At 36.4% G+C, this 19156-nt stretch overlaps 1 protein-coding gene across 15 annotated transcripts in view; it reads right to left on the bottom strand.

Moving 5' to 3' along the window:
• Window positions 1-19156, bottom strand: part of LOC106150757 (putative phosphorylase b kinase regulatory subunit alpha) — a 57975-nt gene that overhangs the window by 12698 nt on the left and 26121 nt on the right. For 5 of the 15 annotated variants that reach the window (XM_087009079.1, XM_087009080.1, XM_087009072.1 and 2 more), the window contains 9 exons: window positions 18658-18702; window positions 17364-17439; window positions 13602-13690; window positions 12664-12837; window positions 11319-11336; window positions 10301-10342; window positions 8961-9267; window positions 6661-6739; window positions 5617-5694 (listed from right to left, as the gene is read on the bottom strand). In XM_087009079.1, the coding sequence (XP_086865205.1) occupies window positions 5617-5694; window positions 6661-6739; window positions 8961-9267; window positions 10301-10342; window positions 11319-11336; window positions 12664-12837; window positions 13602-13690; window positions 17364-17439; window positions 18658-18702 (908 nt within the window). Of the gene's footprint in view, window positions 1-5616; window positions 5695-6660; window positions 6740-8960; window positions 9268-10300; window positions 10343-11318; window positions 11337-12663; window positions 12838-13601; window positions 13691-16834; window positions 16911-17363; window positions 17440-18657; window positions 18703-19156 lie in introns of all 15 variants that reach the window. The other 10 variants (XM_087009081.1, XM_087009075.1, XM_087009074.1 and 7 more) reach the window with 6 other exon arrangements.

Below are 19156 nucleotides of genomic sequence, written 5' to 3' on the forward strand. Positions count from 1 at the left end.
CACAATGTTGGAGAACAAGCTCTTCAGTAAACAAAACAATACTGGAGAACAAGCTCTTCAGTAAACAAAACAACGTTGGAGAACAAGTTCTTCAGTAAACAAAACAATACTGGAGAACAAGCTCTTCAGTAAACAAAACAATGTTGGAGAACAAGCTCTTCAGTAAACAAAACAATACTGTGGAACAAGCTCTTCAGTAAACAAAACAATACTGGAGAACAAGCTCTTCAGTAAACAAAACAATGCTGGAGAACAAGCTCTTCAGTAAACAAAACAATGCTGGAGAACAAGCTCTTCAGTAAACAAAACAATACTGTGGAACAAGCTCTTCAGTAAATAAAACAATGCTGGAGAACAAGCTCTTCAGTAAACAAAACAATGTTGGAGAACAAGCTCTTCAGTAAACAAAACAATGTTGGAGAACAAGCTCTTCAGTAAACAAAACAATGTTAGAGAACAAGCTCTTCAGTAAACAAAACAATGTTGGAGAACAAGCTCTTCAGTAAACAAAACAATGTTGGAGAACAAGCTCTTCAGTAAACAAAACAATGTTGGAGAACAAGCTCTTCAGTAAACAAAACAATGTTGGAGAACAAGCTCTTCAGTAAACAAAACAACGTTGGAGAACAAGCTCTTCAGTAAACAAAACAATACTGGAGAACAAGTTCTTCAGTAAACAAAACAACGTTGGAGAACAAGCTCTTCAGTAAACAAAACAATACTGGAGAACAAGCTCTTCAGTAAACAAAACAATACTGGAGAACAAGCTCTTCAGTAAACAACACAATGTTTGAGAACAAGCTCTTCAGTAAACAAAACAATGTTGGAGAACAAGCTCTTCAGTAAACAAAACAATGTTGGAGAACAAGCTCTTCAGTAAACAAAACAATGTTGATAACAAGCTCTTCAGTAAACAAAACAATGTTAGAGAACAAGCTGTTCAGTAAACAAAACAATACTGGAGAACAAGCTGTTCAGTAAACAACACAATACTGGAGAACAAGCTCTTCAGTAAACAAAACAACGTTGGAGAATAAGCTCTTCAGTAAACAAAACAACGTTGGAGAACAAGTTCTTCAGTAAACAAAACAATACTGGAGAACAAGCTCTTCAGTAAACAAAACAATGTTGGAGAACAAGCTCTTCAGTAAACAAAACAATACTGTGGAACAAGCTCTTCAGTAAACAAAACAATACTGGAGAACAAGCTCTTCAGTAAACAAAACAATGCTGGAGAACAAGCTCTTCAGTAAACAAAACAATGCTGGAGAACAAGCTCTTCAGTAAACAAAACAATACTGTGGAACAAGCTCTTCAGTAAATAAAACAATGCTGGAGAACAAGCTCTTCAGTAAACAAAACAATGTTGGAGAACAAGCTCTTCAGTAAACAAAACAATGTTGGAGAACAAGCTCTTCAGTAAACAAAACAATGTTAGAGAACAAGCTCTTCAGTAAACAAAACAATGTTGGAGAACAAGCTCTTCAGTAAACAAAACAATGTTGGAGAACAAGCTCTTCAGTAAACAAAACAATGTTGGAGAACAAGCTCTTCAGTAAACAAAACAATGTTGGAGAACAAGCTCTTCAGTAAACAAAACAATGTTGGAGAACAAGCTCTTCAGTAAACAAAACAACGTTGGAGAACAAGTTCTTCAGTAAACAAAACAACGTTGGAGAACAAGCTCTTCAGTAAACAAAACAATACTGGAGAACAAGCTCTTCAGTAAACAAAACAATACTGGAGAACAAGCTCTTCAGTAAACAACACAATGTTGGAGAACAAGCTCTTCAGTAAACAAAACAATGTTGGAGAACAAGCTCTTAGGTAAACAAAACAATGTTGGAGAACAAGCTCTTCAGTAAACAAAACAATGTTGATAACAAGCTCTTCAGTAAACAAAACAATGTTAGAGAACAAGCTCTTCAGTAAACAAAACAATACTGGAGAACAAGCTGTTCAGTAAACAACACAATGTTGGAGAACAAGCTCTTCAGTAAACAAAACAATGTTGGAGAACAAGCTCTTCAGTAAACAACACAATGTTGGAGAACAAGCTCTTCAGTAAACAAAACAATGTTGGAGAACAAGCTCTTCAGTAAACAAAACAATACTGGAGAACAAACTCTTCAGTAAACAAAACAATGTTGGAGAACAAGCTCTTCAGTAAACAAAACAATGTTGATAACAAGCTCTTCAGTAAACAAAACAATGTTGGAGAACAAGCTCTTCAGTAAACAAAACAATGCTGGAGAACAAGCTCTTCAGTAAACAAAACAATACTGTGGAACAAGCTCTTCAGTAAATAAAACAATGCTGGAGAACAAGCTCTTCAGTAAACAAAACAATGTTGGAGAACAAGCTCTTCAGTAAACAAAACAATGTTGGAGAACAAGCTCTTCAGTAAACAAAACAATGTTGGAGAACAAGCTCTTCAGTAAACAAAACAATGTTAGAGAACAAGCTCTTCAGTAAACAAAACAATGTTGGAGAACAAGCTCTTCAGTAAACAAAACAATGTTGGAGAACAAGCTCTTCAGTAAACAAAACAATGTTGATAACAAGCTCTTCAGTAAACAAAACAATGTTAGAGAACAAGCTGTTCAGTAAACAAAACAATACTGGAGAACAAGCTGTTCAGTAAACAACACAATACTGGAGAACAAGCTCTTCAGTAAACAAAACAACGTTGGAGAACAAGCTCTTCAGTAAACAACACAATGTTGGAGAACAAGCTCTTCAGTAAACAAAACAATGTTGGAGAACAAGCTCTTCAGTAAACAAAACAATGTTGGAGAACAAGCTCTTCAGTAAACAAAACAATACTGTGGAACAAGCTCTTCAGTAAACAAAACAATACTGGAGAACAAGCTCTTCAGTAAACAAAACAATGCTGGAGAACAAGCTCTTCAGTAAACAAAACAATGCTGGAGAACAAGCTCTTCAGTAAACAAAACAATACTGTGGAACAAGCTCTTCAGTAAATAAAACAATGCTGGAGAACAAGCTCTTCAGTAAACAAAACAATGTTGGAGAACAAGCTCTTCAGTAAACAAAACAATGTTGGAGAACAAGCTCTTCAGTAAACAAAACAATGTTGGAGAACAAGCTCTTCAGTAAACAAAACAATGTTGGAGAACAAGCTCTTCAGTAAACAAAACAATGTTGGAGAACAAGCTCTTCAGTAAACAAAACAATGTTGGAGAACAAGCTCTTCAGTAAACAAAACAATGTTGGAGAACAAGCTCTTCAGTAAACAAAACAATGTTGGAGAACAAGCTCTTCAGTAAACAAAACAACGTTGGAGAACAAGTTCTTCAGTAAACAAAACAACGTTGGAGAACAAGCTCTTCAGTAAACAAAACAATACTGGAGAACAAGCTCTTCAGTAAACAAAACAATACTGGAGAACAAGCTCTTCAGTAAACAACACAATGTTGGAGAACAAGCTCTTCAGTAAACAAAACAATGTTGGAGAACAAGCTCTTCAGTAAACAAAACAATGTTGGAGAACAAGCTCTTCAGTAAACAAAACAATGTTGATAACAAGCTCTTCAGTAAACAAAACAATGTTAGAGAACAAGCTCTTCAGTAAACAAAACAATACTGGAGAACAAGCTGTTCAGTAAACAACACAATGTTGGAGAACAAGCTCTTCAGTAAACAAAACAATGTTGGAGAACAAGCTCTTCAGTAAACAACACAATGTTGGAGAACAAGCTCTTCAGTAAACAAAACAATGTTGGAGAACAAGCTCTTCAGTAAACAAAACAATACTGGAGAACAAACTCTTCAGTAAACAAAACAACGTTGGAGAATAAGCTCTTCAGTAAACAAAACAACGTTGGAGAACAAGTTCTTCAGTAAACAAAACAATACTGGAGAACAAGCTCTTCAGTAAACAAAACAATGTTGGAGAACAAGCTCTTCAGTAAACAAAACAATACTGTGGAACAAGCTCTTCAGTAAACAAAACAATACTGGAGAACAAGCTCTTCAGTAAACAAAACAATGCTGGAGAACAAGCTCTTCAGTAAACAAAACAATGCTGGAGAACAAGCTCTTCAGTAAACAAAACAATACTGTGGAACAAGCTCTTCAGTAAATAAAACAATGCTGGAGAACAAGCTCTTCAGTAAACAAAACAATGTTGGAGAACAAGCTCTTCAGTAAACAAAACAATGTTGGAGAACAAGCTCTTCAGTAAACAAAACAATGTTAGAGAACAAGCTCTTCAGTAAACAAAACAATGTTGGAGAACAAGCTCTTCAGTAAACAAAACAATGTTGGAGAACAAGCTCTTCAGTAAACAAAACAATGTTGGAGAACAAGCTCTTCAGTAAACAAAACAATGTTGGAGAACAAGCTCTTCAGTAAACAAAACAATGTTGGAGAACAAGCTCTTCAGTAAACAAAACAATGTTGGAGAACAAGCTCTTCAGTAAACAAAACAATGTTGGAGAACAAGCTCTTCAGTAAACAAAACAACGTTGGAGAACAAGCTCTTCAGTAAACAAAACAATACTGGAGAACAAGTTCTTCAGTAAACAAAACAACGTTGGAGAACAAGCTCTTCAGTAAACAAAACAATACTGGAGAACAAGCTCTTCAGTAAACAAAACAATACTGGAGAACAAGCTCTTCAGTAAACAACACAATGTTGGAGAACAAGCTCTTCAGTAAACAAAACAATGTTGGAGAACAAGCTCTTCAGTAAACAAAACAATGTTGGAGAACAAGCTCTTCAGTAAACAAAACAATGTTGGAGAACAAGCTCTTCAGTAAACAAAACAATGTTGGAGAACAAGCTCTTCAGTAAACAAAACAATGTTGATAAGAAGCTCTTCAGTAAACAAAACAATGTTGGAGAACAAGCTCTTCAGTAAACAAAACAATGTTGGAGAACAAGCTCTTCAGTAAACAAAACAACGTTGGAGAACAAACTCTTCAGTAAACAAAACAATGTTGGAGAACAAGCTCTTCAGTAAACAAAACAATGTTAGAGAACAAGCTCTTCAGTAAACAAAACAATGTTGGAGAACAAGCTCTTCAGTAAACAAAACAATGTTAGAGAACAAGCTCTTCAGTAAACAAAACAATGTTAGAGAACAAGCTCTTCAGTAAACAAAACAATGTTGGAGAACAAGCTCTTCAGTAAATAAAACAATGTTAGAGAATGTTGGAGAACAAGCTCTTCAGTAAACAAAACAATGTTGGAGAACAAGCTCTTCAGTAAACAAAACAATGTTGGAGAACAAGCTCTTCAGTAAACAAAACAACGTTGGAGAACAAGCTCTTCAGTAAACAAAACAATGTTGGAGAACAAGCTCTTCAGTAAACAAAACAATGTTGGAGAACAAGCTCTTCAGTAAACAAAACAATGTTGGAGAACAAGCTCTTCAGTAAACAAAACAATGTTGGAGAACAAGCTCTTCAGTAAACAAAACAATGTTGGAGAAGAAGCTCTTCAGTAAACAAAACAATGTTAGAGAACAAGTTCTTCAGTAAACAAAACAATGTTGGAGAACAAGCTCTTCAGTATCTGATCGCCCCCACCTGTACCTATGATTAAAGGCAGGCATCACATCATTTCTCTATCAATCAACTGTCATTTACCTTGGCCAGGTCCTCTACACGTTTACACAACATCCCAGCTGTATGTCTGACCAGCCACCACTGCTTCAAATGACCTGCCTGAAATATTTCATCCGCATAATAACATTTATTTTAGAATTTTACATAACTATTAACCTGACTTTTACAAGTAGAAATCAGTCATTTTATCAACAGATGCTGAATATTGTCATTTTATGCTCTCTTAGACTATGACAACAAATTCTTATCTTGTAATAAAATTGCTTTACATATATGTATCAATATCAATTTAACAAGGCCCCACTGTGCCTCTGACCTCTAAACCTCTCATAGACTATGAGCGCATTCTCAACGAATTAAGCCAGGCTTTACAAAGCCGGTGACCTAAAAATGGCGGACGTACATGAAAGAAAAACCGCCTAATCTTTTAATAGTCTCTCCGCCTCCCCACACGTCGTCCCTGCGGGGTACAGTAATTAAATCTCGGCTCCGTTCGCCATGCGGAAGCTACCTGAGAAATATTAAGTGCGCATGCTCATCAGTTAAACTCGTGGTGAAGAAAGCATGGTGGCTGAAGGCGATCGAAGGAAAAAAGCTCTTCTGTTCTATTATCTTTGAAAACAGAGACGAAAAAGGAATAATTTGGCCCGTAGATCAGCAATGAATCGACTATCTACGGAGATAATATCACCAGAGATATTCACGGAAATATTAATGTTGGAGCCGAGATTTAATTACTGTACCCCTTGGATGACGTGTGGGGAGGTGTGTGAGAGGCGGAGAGACTATTAAAAGATTAGGCGGTTTTTCTTTCATGTACGTCCGCCATTTTTAGGTCACCGGCTTTGTAAAGCCTGGCTTAATTTGTTGAGAATGCGCTCTATGACAACAAATTATCTTGTAATAAAATTGCTTTACATATGTATCAATATCAATATAACAAGGCCCCACTGTGCCACTGACCCCTAAACCTCTCAACAAATCATTTGGATGTTTGCTGACATGTAACCTAACATTCAACCTCTAAAATTCCAGGATATCTATTGTGAGCAACTGTAAGCATACCTTTTCATATAGCTCCCTGACTAGGTCATTGACTGTGACACCCTCATTGCCACCAATATTTGTATCCCAGTCTGGACCCCTAAAAGAAAACAACATAAACATATGACATATGTAACACAACACAGGCACATGTATAACACAACACAGGCACATATAATAATAATAATAATAATAATAATAATAATAATAATAATAATAATAATATTTATTTCAAGTCTAAAATCCATAAAATGTTCAATAGACTGTACAACATAAAATACAAAGAAGTTTATAATTAAAAATGGTTAAGATATATTTTATATAATTAAGAGCTAAACTAAATTGTAATAAACAGTAATTAAAAGTAAAAAATCCAAGGTTTCTTTAAAATTGTAAAATTTAAAATTCATGAATAAAATGTCTTAAAAATATGAGTTTTTAATTCCTTTTTAAAAGATTCTTGTGATTCTATTTGTCTAATAAAAATTGGCAACTTATTCCACTCTACTGGTGCAGCTACACAAAATGATATGTCACCATATGATTTTAACCTTAATTTTGGAACTTTCAGTTAAAGTTTGTCACCAGACCTCAGGGATCTTTGAGGGCTATAATCTTTGACTAGATCAGTTATATATGGTGGAGCTAGATTATAAAAAGCAGCATGTGTAAAAACTAAAACTGTAAATAAAATTCTGGCCCTAACTGGTAACCAGTGCAGATGCTTTAAAATTGGAGTGATATGGCAATCCCTAGGCTGTAGCATTAAAAGCCGTGCTGAGATATTCTGGATGCGTTGTAATCTTTTGATCTTATCATCTGGACATCCATATAATACAGAATTGCAATAGTCTAGCCTGGAAGTTACCAATGAGTGTATAACAGTAGCAGCAGATGATTGATTCAGATGTTTCCTTATGGTGCCAATATTCCGAATGTTGAATAAACAAGACCTTGTGATGTTGGAGATCTGTTTGTCCATTGAAAGTGTAGAATCAAAGTATACTCCTAAATTTTTTACAAGGGGGAAGAAAATGCCATACTAGCTCCAATTTTAAGTTGCAAGTTGTGAGCAAGGCCCTTGTTGTGGGGTTGAGTAATGACTAAAAATTCTGTTTTTCCATCATTTATCTTCAATTTGTTTGAAATGAGCCAACCTCTGAGGTCTGATATGCAATCAACAATTGTGTTCACAGACAATGCTGGATCATGGATGTTACAAGATGTGTACAACTGGGTATCATCGGCATAAAAGTGGTAACCTATCTTATGATAACGCAGAATTGCTCCAAGGGGTAACGTGTAAACACAAAACTTAAGCGGGCCAAGCACGCTCCCCTGAGGAACACCTAATAAAAGCTGTGAGAGCTCAGAAAGCACACCATTTATATTAACTTGATGCATTCTCCCAACAAGATAGTTCTAAGGCCTTATCTCTAACCCCTACACTCTGCTCTAGAAATGTCAATAAAATATTATGGTCTACTGTGTCTATATAACACAACACAGGCACATGTATAACAGAACACAGGCACATGTATAACACAACACAGGCACATGTATAACACAACACAGGCATGTATAACACAGCACAGGGACATGTATAACACAACACAGATATATATAACACAACACAGGCACATGTATAACACAACACAGGCACATATAACACAACACAGGTTTATATAACACAACACAGGCACATGTAACACAACACACGCATATAAACCACAACACAGGCACATGTATAACACAACACAGATACATTTAACACAACACAGGCACATGTATAACACAACACAGGCACATATAACACAACACAGGTACATATAACACAACAAAGGCACATGTAACACAACACACGCATATAAACCACAACACAGGCATATATATATAACACAACACAGGCACATTTAACACAACATAGGGACATGTATAACACAACACAGATACATATAACACAACACAGGCACATGTAACACAACACACGCATATAAACCACAACACAGGCATATATATAACACAACACAGGCACATTTAACACAACATAGGGACATGTATAACACAACACAGGCACATGTATAACACAACACAGGAACATATAACACAACACAGGAACATTTAACACAACACAGGCATATATAACACAACATATATACTAGGGTAAAAGAGTTAAAATAGTGCATTAATCTTTAACACAATTTCAGTACAGCATCTGTTGCATCATATAGTTAAATGTTATCAGTGTTTCAATTTCATACTCTGGAAACAAGAAGAGTTTGAAAACGTACTTGTTAAATAAGAGGAGTTTGAAAACATACTTGTTAATATGCAGCCAGTGTATGATATCAGCCTGTTCATGGAGTGAGTCTGTCTCCTTTAGAGCATCCACCATCTCATTACAGTCAATGCCAGCTCCCTGAACCTCCTTGATTTCTTTAGACCGCCACAAGAGGTCACTCTCAGAGCGTGGAATCCCAGCCACTCCTGCTGTGAGCAGTTTCTTACGGCTCATCCTGGGGCTCCCCGGGGGAGAGGACTGAGGGCTGGTGTAGGGGGAGTGGCCGGGGCTGACATACAGGCCAAAGTTAGGGTCACGCATGTGGACATCCGGGAGGTGATGAGAAACTAGGAAACCAAGATACAATATTTGAGTACAGGATCAACGGTGGAATATCTTTGTACACTGGGTAACTTTGGCCAGTGTATGATGGATATTTATTTTGAACTGGTGGGCAATTTTTTTCATGTCACCCTTCAAAGCTAATATACACAAAAGCATTGGAGTATACGGATTATATTTTGTAAAATAATGTGGCATGGCTTCATATCTGTAATATACATTTATCATTATATGTGCATTGCTTTCACTCCACTTAAAACAGCTACCAAACCGTGGCACCCAACTGTGGAAGCTCTATCACACAGGTGATATAGCATAGATAGCTACTCACACAGAAATAGCATTCTTGGAAATATTTTTAAATCAGTGACACCCTGAAGCACAATAGCATTCAAATATACATAATATATCAGAGATATCCTACTATTCAAACAATTTATACTTTGTCTTATGTATGGAACATACATATACATCTAGTTAAGTAAAATATACTTAATCAAAAAAAAAAAAAAAAATACAGGCCGTTTATAAATCATTAAGAGTTGCTGAAATAAAGAATGGATATTGACAGTATTTTTTCTTGCATAGCTAATGTCCACTAGCTAACTTTTACATATGTCTAGATGGTCATAAAGCCTTGGCATGCTTGCACAATGAGCAGGATGTTGACTGTGACCAAGCTCTGATCAGTCTCAAAGTTGCTCTTATATATTTGACAGGCAGCAAGGTTAGGATAAATGAAAATAATGAGTACTTTTATGTTACAAATGAAAAAATATATATATATATATTTTTTTTTCTCCTTTTTTATCTGTTAATATTGTAGACAATTGTTATTTAACTGAACAACAGACATTTACGTAATTATCATTTTTCCAGTCATTAATAATAAGTATCCATTTGTTAAAATATCTAAAGAAATATCAATTTTTACAAACAGAAACCTTATAACCAATTAGAGCAAACATGAATGTTAATAGTGAGACAAACACAACATGAAATCTAGAAACTTGTGCTTTTAGTGAAACACCAAGATACCTCCTGTTGCCTCGCGGTAGATGTTTTCCAGCCTCGGCAACACTGAAATAATAATATACATCAACTCATCTCTCCACCTCTCTTCTTCTCTCTCCTCTTCTCCCACCTGGCTTGGCTATTACAATGTAGTTAAAATGTGGCTGAACATAGACTTCTTCTTTTACCATCTACCTTCAGCCTTTCAATACCACAAACAACATAGAACACAGTGAACCAAAGCTCATCAAGCCCCCATCAACAATACCTCTGTCAGCAGGTTATCTTGTTCATGCCACAACTACAACAAAGCTACTACTATTACCACTCCAAGCATTACTAACATACATGTGGATATATTTAAAAACTACTACCACTCCAAGCACTATTGACATACAAGTCATTCCAGTATACTGGGGAGGGGGTGGAGGAGGGGGGTGCATCTTGAGTGTCTTACAACCAAATGCATTTTTTCTCTTCTAAAGTCACCACATCAGGATAATTGGCATTTTTTCTATTGAAATAACTACACCACATGGTTTTAACAACAAGTATAAGGGACAAGAACTTTTATAAAACTTATTCAAATTTAAAAAATTCATGTTATCATAGAGATATGATTTTTCATCAAATTAGGTTTGGTTTCTGCAAAGCAGCCAATTAATAGTTTATGCTCTAACATTTTGGATCATACTGGGTAAATTAGGTACAGTTTCAATTGGACTGAAGATATGCACAAATTTATCTGTGCATAACTTATAAGTACTTTCTACCACAGGCATTTACATGCAATGTTAACATGTGCTTCATATTTTTTTTCTTTTTAAAAAATGTAGAGAGAAATAAAATTACAATCTCAGAGAAGTGAAACTTGCAAGTAAGACACCCAAGGTTGTTACATAAATAGGACTAAGAAGATATCCAAACACCTAGAAGACAATATAAAACACAAACCCTGCTCTCCAAACATCTACAGGGCTAGGTGAAAATAATATATACAAATTAAAAGGAGATGTGGAAGTCACTCAGGGGAATTTCTTACCTTCATGAATATGGATTTCTAGAGAAAAAATAAGACATTGGACCAACAATGAGACTAAACTTGATAATATTTGTGTACAGTCGACCTAGAAAGTGCCTTTGGAAAGAGGTCAAGGTCACCAGTTCAGTTCATTTAGATTAGGGTTACTACTTGGGTAATTGTGATTTACACAATTGGAGACATCATTCTGTATCTATTTATTAAAGATTCAAAATTTAGCCATATCCATAATTGACTCACTTGAACAGAACTACAACTGTTGAAAGCACAAAACTTCTGCAAAATATTGAATCATTTCTTTTACACACACACACACACACGCACACACACACAAACAATTTTTCCCATTCATATATCACTAACATACAATTATCCCCATTAATATATCACTAACATACAATTACCCCCATTCATATATCACTAACATACAATTATTCCCATTCATATATCACTAACATACAATTATCCCCATTCATATATCACTAACATACAATTATTCCCATTCATATATCACTAACATACAATTATCCCCATTCATATATCACTAACATACAATTATCCCCATTCATATATCACTAACATACAATTATCCCCATTCATATATCACTAACATACAATTACTCCCATTCATATATCACTAACATACAATTACCCCCATTCATATATCACTAACATACAATTATCCCCATTCATATATCACTAACATACAATTATCCCCATTCATATATCACTAACATACAATTACTCCCATTCATGTATCACTAACATACAATTATTCCCATTCATATATCACTAACATACAATTATCCCCATTCATATATCACTAAAATACAATTATCCCCATTCATATATCACTAACATACAATTATTCCCATTCATATATCGTTAACATACAATTATCCCCATTCATATATCACTGTGTACATACAATTATCCCCATTCATATATCACTAACATACAATTTTCCCCATTCATATATCACTAACTTCTAGTTTCATACCTCCATCATTACATTTTATTTCTAAAATGTATGTTATCAACTTTATTTCACCTCCAAAAATAACTAAAGTTGATCTCTTTCCAAAACATACTTATGCACCAAAACTAAACATTGCTATGCTAGCAATTAGGTACTTTTAGATAGGACTACTGCAATAATTAAACACATACATCTACTGTATGTCTGATTATTACATCTTGCAAAATGATTCTGATTAAAAAAATATATTGAAATATTCTACATATTCATTGGTCTATGTAAAAGCAATTAGCTAAAGTAATCTTATTTGCAAAGCAATGACATTATAAAATGAACATGGTTTTAAAATGGTATCATTTTACGTACTTGGTTTTATGGAGTCCTCGTCCACACATATGGAGCGTGTCCGTTTCACAATGCCTTTGACAGAGTTGGCGCGACTCCTGTGTCGTCTCCGGGTGAAACCTAGGCTGACTGGCAGGTGAGGTCGAGGACAGGTAGGACTAGCGAGATCTCCAATTATAGCACCCAGCTCAGCCTCTGCAAAATGCAGCCTTATTTTTACTGTTGGTACAGTTACTAAGATTTAATAGATAGCTGGGAAATCTTAACATACCACCCTCACCAGGGGCGGATCCAGGGTTATTTTCTGACAGTCTTCCAATTTATCTTTCTTGGTCCATCCTCCATTTTTGACCGTCTTCCGACAAAAAGAATTAGATACCCGTCAATGTAAACTTGAAAATCTGACCGTCTTCCGGAAGACCCAGAAGACGCCCTAAATCCGCCCCTGCTCACTCCATTTCTCCCCCTTAGGAAAAAGTCCTATAGGATCCTATAAGATCCTATAGGATCCTACCGGAAATTGGCCCAATTTCCTATAGGATCCTATAGGATCTTATAGGATCCTATAGGACTTTTTCGTTAGGGCACACTTATATTATCAAGGCACAGCTAGGATATATATAATAACATACCATCCTCACTCCCTTTCTCACACTTATATTATCAAGGCACAGCTAGGATATATATAATAACATACCATCCTCACTCCCTTTCTCACACTAATATTATCAAGGCACAGCTAGTATATATATAATAACATACCATCCTCACTCCCTTTCTCACACTTATATTATCAAGGCACAGCTAGGATATATATATAATAGCATACCATCCTCACTCCCTTTCTCACACTTATATTATCAAGGCACAGCTAGGATATATATAATAACATACCATCCTCACTCCCTTTCTTACACTTATATTATCAAGGCACAGCTAGGATATATATAATAACATACCATCCTCACTCCCTTTCTCAAAGTTGAGGAAGGTCAGTTTTGTGATGCAGGAGGTTGACAGGAAGTCAGACAAGTTCCCTAACTGTACTCTGAAAACATGAACAAAATAATAACTATCAAGAGTGAGACCAGACTGGCACGTGGTTCTCATGTTCAATGCATTTCTATTACTTTAACAAGTTTTATCTCTATCACATCCATAAAGAGGGCAGATCAGCAATATTGCCGTCTCTTCTTTAAAGTCTACTCTTTAGGTTCTTTGGTACATTTGTAAAAAAACTTGGAAAGAAACCATGGGGGAAATGCTTTCAAGTCTGTTCATGTTAAGAGACTATGACTATAATACCATAGACAACATGTGTACATGTGCCACATTATGGTGTGATCTAGAACATTGGCAATCCTACATTATAAAATACCTATTAGACAAGATCCTGAAACTACTGAATTTATCTATTCAAAGATCATTCTGATTATAATGTTAAAAAAGAATTAAAATTTAATAATATTTTTATTAATTTAAACTGGAGAAAGCCACTGTAACAGTCATGGTGTCTATTGTTAGCTACCAACTAAGTCAATATTTTCGTTGCACAGAGATGAGTTTATTGGGGTTGCAAAACCAAACAACGGTTGATCTCAAGTCCACACAACCTATAGCTACCCTCGACCAGAACCACAGATCAATTGATCACTAAGATATTAGGAGATCTGTCTCTGACCAATTCATGACACAATTTTGTAGAGAATTCTATAGAGAATTGCGTCATAAATTGTCCAGAGAGATATCTGTAAATATCTAGTGTTAAATCAATCTGTGGCTGTGGTAGAGGGTACCATGTGCTGTGTATATTCAGGACAAGTATGCCACAGAGTGAGTCCGTCTGTGGCTGTGGTAGAGGGTACCATGTGCTGTGTATGTACAGGACAAGTATGCCACAGAGTGAGTCCGTCTCTGGCTATGGTAGAGGGTAACATGTGCTGTGTATGTACAGGACAAGTATGCCACAGAGTGAGTCCGTCTGTGGCTATGGTAAAGGGTACCATGTGCTGTGTATATTCAGGACAAGTATGCCACAGAGTGAGTCCGTCTGTGGCTGTGGAAGAGGAACCATGTGCTGTGTATATTCAGGACAAGTATGCCACAGAGTGAGTCAGTCTGTGGCTGTGGTAGAGGGTACCATGTGCTGTGTATGTACACGACAAGTATGCCACAGAGTGAGGCAGTCTGTGGCTGTGGTAGAGGGTACCATGTGCTGTGTATGTACAGGACAAGTATGCCACAGAGTGAGTCAGTCTGTGGCTGTGGTAGAGGGTACCATGTGCTGTGTATGTACAGGACAAGTATGCCACAGAGTGAGTCAGTCTGTGGCTGTGGTAGAGGGTACCATGTGCTGTGTATATTCAGGACAAGTTTGCCACAGAGTGAGTCAGTCTGTGGCTATGGTAGAGGGTACCATGTGCTGTGTATATTCAGGACAAGTATGCCACAGAGTGAGTCAGTCTGTGGCTGTGGAAGAGGAACCATGTGCTGTGTATATTCAGGACAAGTATGCCACAGAGTGAGTCAGTCTGTGGCTATGGTAGAGGGTACCATGTGCTGTGTATGTACAGGACAAGTATGCCACAGAGTGAGTCAGTCTGTGGCTGTGGTAGAGGGTACCATGTGCTGTGTATGTACAGGACAAGTATGCCACAGAGTGAGTCAGTCTGTGGCTGTGGTAGAGGGTACCATGTGCTGTGTATGTACAGGACAAGTATGCCACAGAGTGAGTCAGTCTGTGGCTGTGGTAGAGGGTACCATGTGCTGTGTATGTACAGGACAAGTATGCCACAGAGTGAGTCAGTCTGTGGCTATGGTAGAGGGTACCATGTGCTGTGTATATTCAGGACAAGTATGCCACAGAGTGAGTCAGTCTGTGGCTGTGGAAGAGGAACCATGTGCTGTGTATATTCAGGACAACTATGCCACAGAGTGAGTCAGTCTGTGGCTATGGTAGAGGGTACCATGTGCTGTGTATGTACAGGACAAGTATGCCACAGAGTGAGTCAGTCTGTGGCTGTGGTAGAGGGTACCATGTGCTGTGTATGTACAGGACAAGTATGCCACAGAGTGAGTCAGTCTGTGGCTGTGGTAGAGGGTACCATGTGCTGTGTATGTACAGGACAAGTATGCCACAGAGTGAGTCCGTCTGTGGCTGTGGTAGAGGGTACCATGGGCTGTGTATGTACAGGACAAGTATGCCACAGAGTGAGTCAGTCTGTGGCTGTGGTAGAGGGTACCATGTGCTGTGTATGTACAGGACAAGTATGCCACAGAGTGAGTCCGTCTGTGGCTGTGGTAGAGGGTACCATGGGCTGTGTATGTATAGGACAAATATGCCACAGAGTGAGTCAGTCTGTGGCTGTGGTAGAGGGTACCATGTGCTGTGTATGTACAGGACAAGTATGCCACAGAGTGAGTCAGTCTCAAAGAAGCTAAAAGTAAAGTACCATGCTTCTATAATACCCATTAAAACAGAAAATAGTGCTCAGCTCTCATTCAACTACTTATGCTCAATTAATTATATGGCATATAGAACACAACAAGCAACTAAACCCAGAAGAAAATTAAAACTTGTACATTGCCCATTTGTACACATATACTACTTAAAATATCTCAACTGCACAATCAATAAAAACATTATTAATGCAAAATATTTTTCTCTCATCAAAAAGAATTATATTTTATTTTACACTAGTATCAATAACAGCCACTCGACCCCCCCCCCCCCCCCCTTGAAGCAGTGAGTTTCATGCAAAGGTACTGTTTCTAAACATTTTTTAAAAATTAAGCATTTATCTCAGCATGGTTTGTGTCAGTATTTCAATCATTTGCCAGATAGTTGCTTACTGGTATCCTGATAATGCAAGCATATTGGTAAGACATTTTTTACGACAGAAAAGGACTTTTTTAACTGTCTTGATTTTGCTTTGCTCCTTATTGTCTCTTCTATTGCTGGAGACTATGTGCAAACAACTAAACAGTAAGTTCAAAGACTAAGGATAGTAAAATGTTAGACTTGCTTGTAATTCAGCTTTCAGAAAGTTACAAAAGGGGAAGCATTATGCATTGCATTCTCTTCTGAATCCATAATAAAGTGAAAAATGCAAAAGAACAAAAACTAAAACAAAGCAGAAATAAAAATAAATGAATAAAATTTCAACCCCAATTCCAAGTTCAAAATACAGACCTTGAACCATATACGTAACCCTCTTTAAGCTTTGAAATGAAAGCTTTAAGATGAGCTGGGATTTTCATTCTGATGTCTGAAGGAAACCAAAATAATCATTTTACATCGACAGAAATATAATACTAACAAAAAACTACTGTCCAGCTATGAGAAAGAAGGCAATTTCAAGTATCAATAATTTTAAATTTTACCACACCAAACAACAGAGTCTGACAAGACAAAGCAGGTCTCAGACACTGTTTATGCTCTGCCAAACCAAGGAATAATATAATCCTTTAGCAAAGCAAGCCAGAACTAAATCAAAGCAGTTACTGTTCACAGTTGCCTTCTTCCTTCAACTGGATAAACCCTGTCCTGTCATATCTGTGGATTGGTCTTCAACATGTCATCAATACAGCAAATGACACAGTGGGCATTAAAACTACCCATCTTTTGATGAAATATTAGAATAACCAATTCCACAATTAATATGACAGCAACAGCACATTCACACAGCCACTAGCACCACCTATAAACAAGACAGGCCAACCTTGTGCCATGTATGTATCCCGATTTCAATTTCTGAATGGTTCCAATTATAACTGGTCGCATCTCTCGACTGTAATCTATAGAATAAAATACAATATTGCGGATAAAAAATCCCTTTCAAGAACATCTGACGACAAACAAAATTAACAAAAAAAATTCTGCTATAGTTTTTCTGATAGTTAAGCTAACAAACAAAAACAAAGCAGATATCTAATATATTTTAAACCAAATGAGGTTGACACAGAGTAAACATTGACATTGCTAGGGTATCAAAACAATTAACATTGAACTGACTTATAACAGCAAAGAAAACAAATCAACCAATTATAATGTCACACATGAAAGTTAATACAAAAACCAATAACCTAGAAATTATTAATGCTGAGTCAAATGCATATGACTATATGCCAAATACAGCCAACCCAGATAAAATAATAACCTAAATAAAAAGGGTTTACCTCAATCAACATGCTTTATATTGTATATCAACACAGAGAAGATGGCAATATATGAAGTGTTTCATTAATACATAATTGTTCTAAAGATTTAGTCTGCATGCTAGAAAAGAGCAAAAGGGGTAATACAAGAAGATATAATAAACATGGATGGCATGCACATAAATACAGATATTGCAGGATAATTTTTCAAAGTTAATCACACGTTATCATTTTACGTTACTGTAGTTACAATGCAGTTTTGAAATTTCATCTTCTTAAAAATTCCCCTTGTTCCAAGTATTATTCTTAAATCCTTATCCATCCGAACAATTTAGATGCCAGAGACATTAAAGCTTGATTGCCAAATACCAGGTGAAGAAGAAGCTGTAAGCAGAGATGCCATGGTTAGTTCCCAGTGATGAGCATCTTCATACTTAACAATATTACATGAGCCACTGAATTCACTTTGCTGGCAGCCTTTCATATTTGAACAAGTATGCAATTTTCACATTTTATTACGAGTTGGGGATAACAAACAATCTGGCAAAAAGGCTAGAATAATAGAAACTGGCAATTTTGATTTCATTTTGTCAAATTTGCATGTATATCATTACTGGAGCTGTGAGGAAAGGTAAATACCACTAGTACTAAATACGGCTGTCTAGTAATGGCAAAGACACAGAAAAATGAGAAATATTATGTTTTATATCAAAACATTCAACATGATTTTACATTTACAGAAATTACAGGTAAAATTCCCAATTATGAATAAAAGGCTATTATGAGAATCACCAGCAGGCAATCTGCTACTTCACACAATCTCTATCACAGTTAATAAATTGTAAACTTGCTACACACCAATAATTGCTCCATGCTCATTGCGTACTGGTACTGTGGTGGTTTCTGAACTCCAACAAAAACATGAGGTAAGTAAAACAAAGCAACATGAAGCATATTAAGCAGCCTAAAATCTGTACACCTCTATATTCAATCAATTAACACTATTTTAGTTTATGGGATTTCACTGAAAATACAACACATTTGTGTCTAATGTCTGTTGACACATTTTCAAGCATTGGCATTACATATTTTGAACTGGACAATGGCAATGAAAAAATTTAAATTATAAAAACTGTCCCTTTAAATTTACTAAAAAATAGAATCTAAGAAAGTCTCTTTTCTGGGGGAGATGAAAACTAGAAATATATTTTCAGAAGATCTGACAACAAGTAAGCAGCAGTGCAATTCTAGTGTAAACATTCAACAAGCCGTGTTATCAGCAGTGACTAATCCAGGGGATTCCCACAGAATGTTGACCTCCCTACTCACAGCAAGTGGATGCAACCCCCCCCCTTCC

This window comes from Lingula anatina, chromosome 3 (genome assembly GCF_051362555.1).
Source record: "Lingula anatina isolate TDL-2025a chromosome 3, LinAna3.0, whole genome shotgun sequence".
Lineage (NCBI taxonomy): Eukaryota > Metazoa > Brachiopoda > Lingulata > Lingulida > Lingulidae > Lingula > Lingula anatina.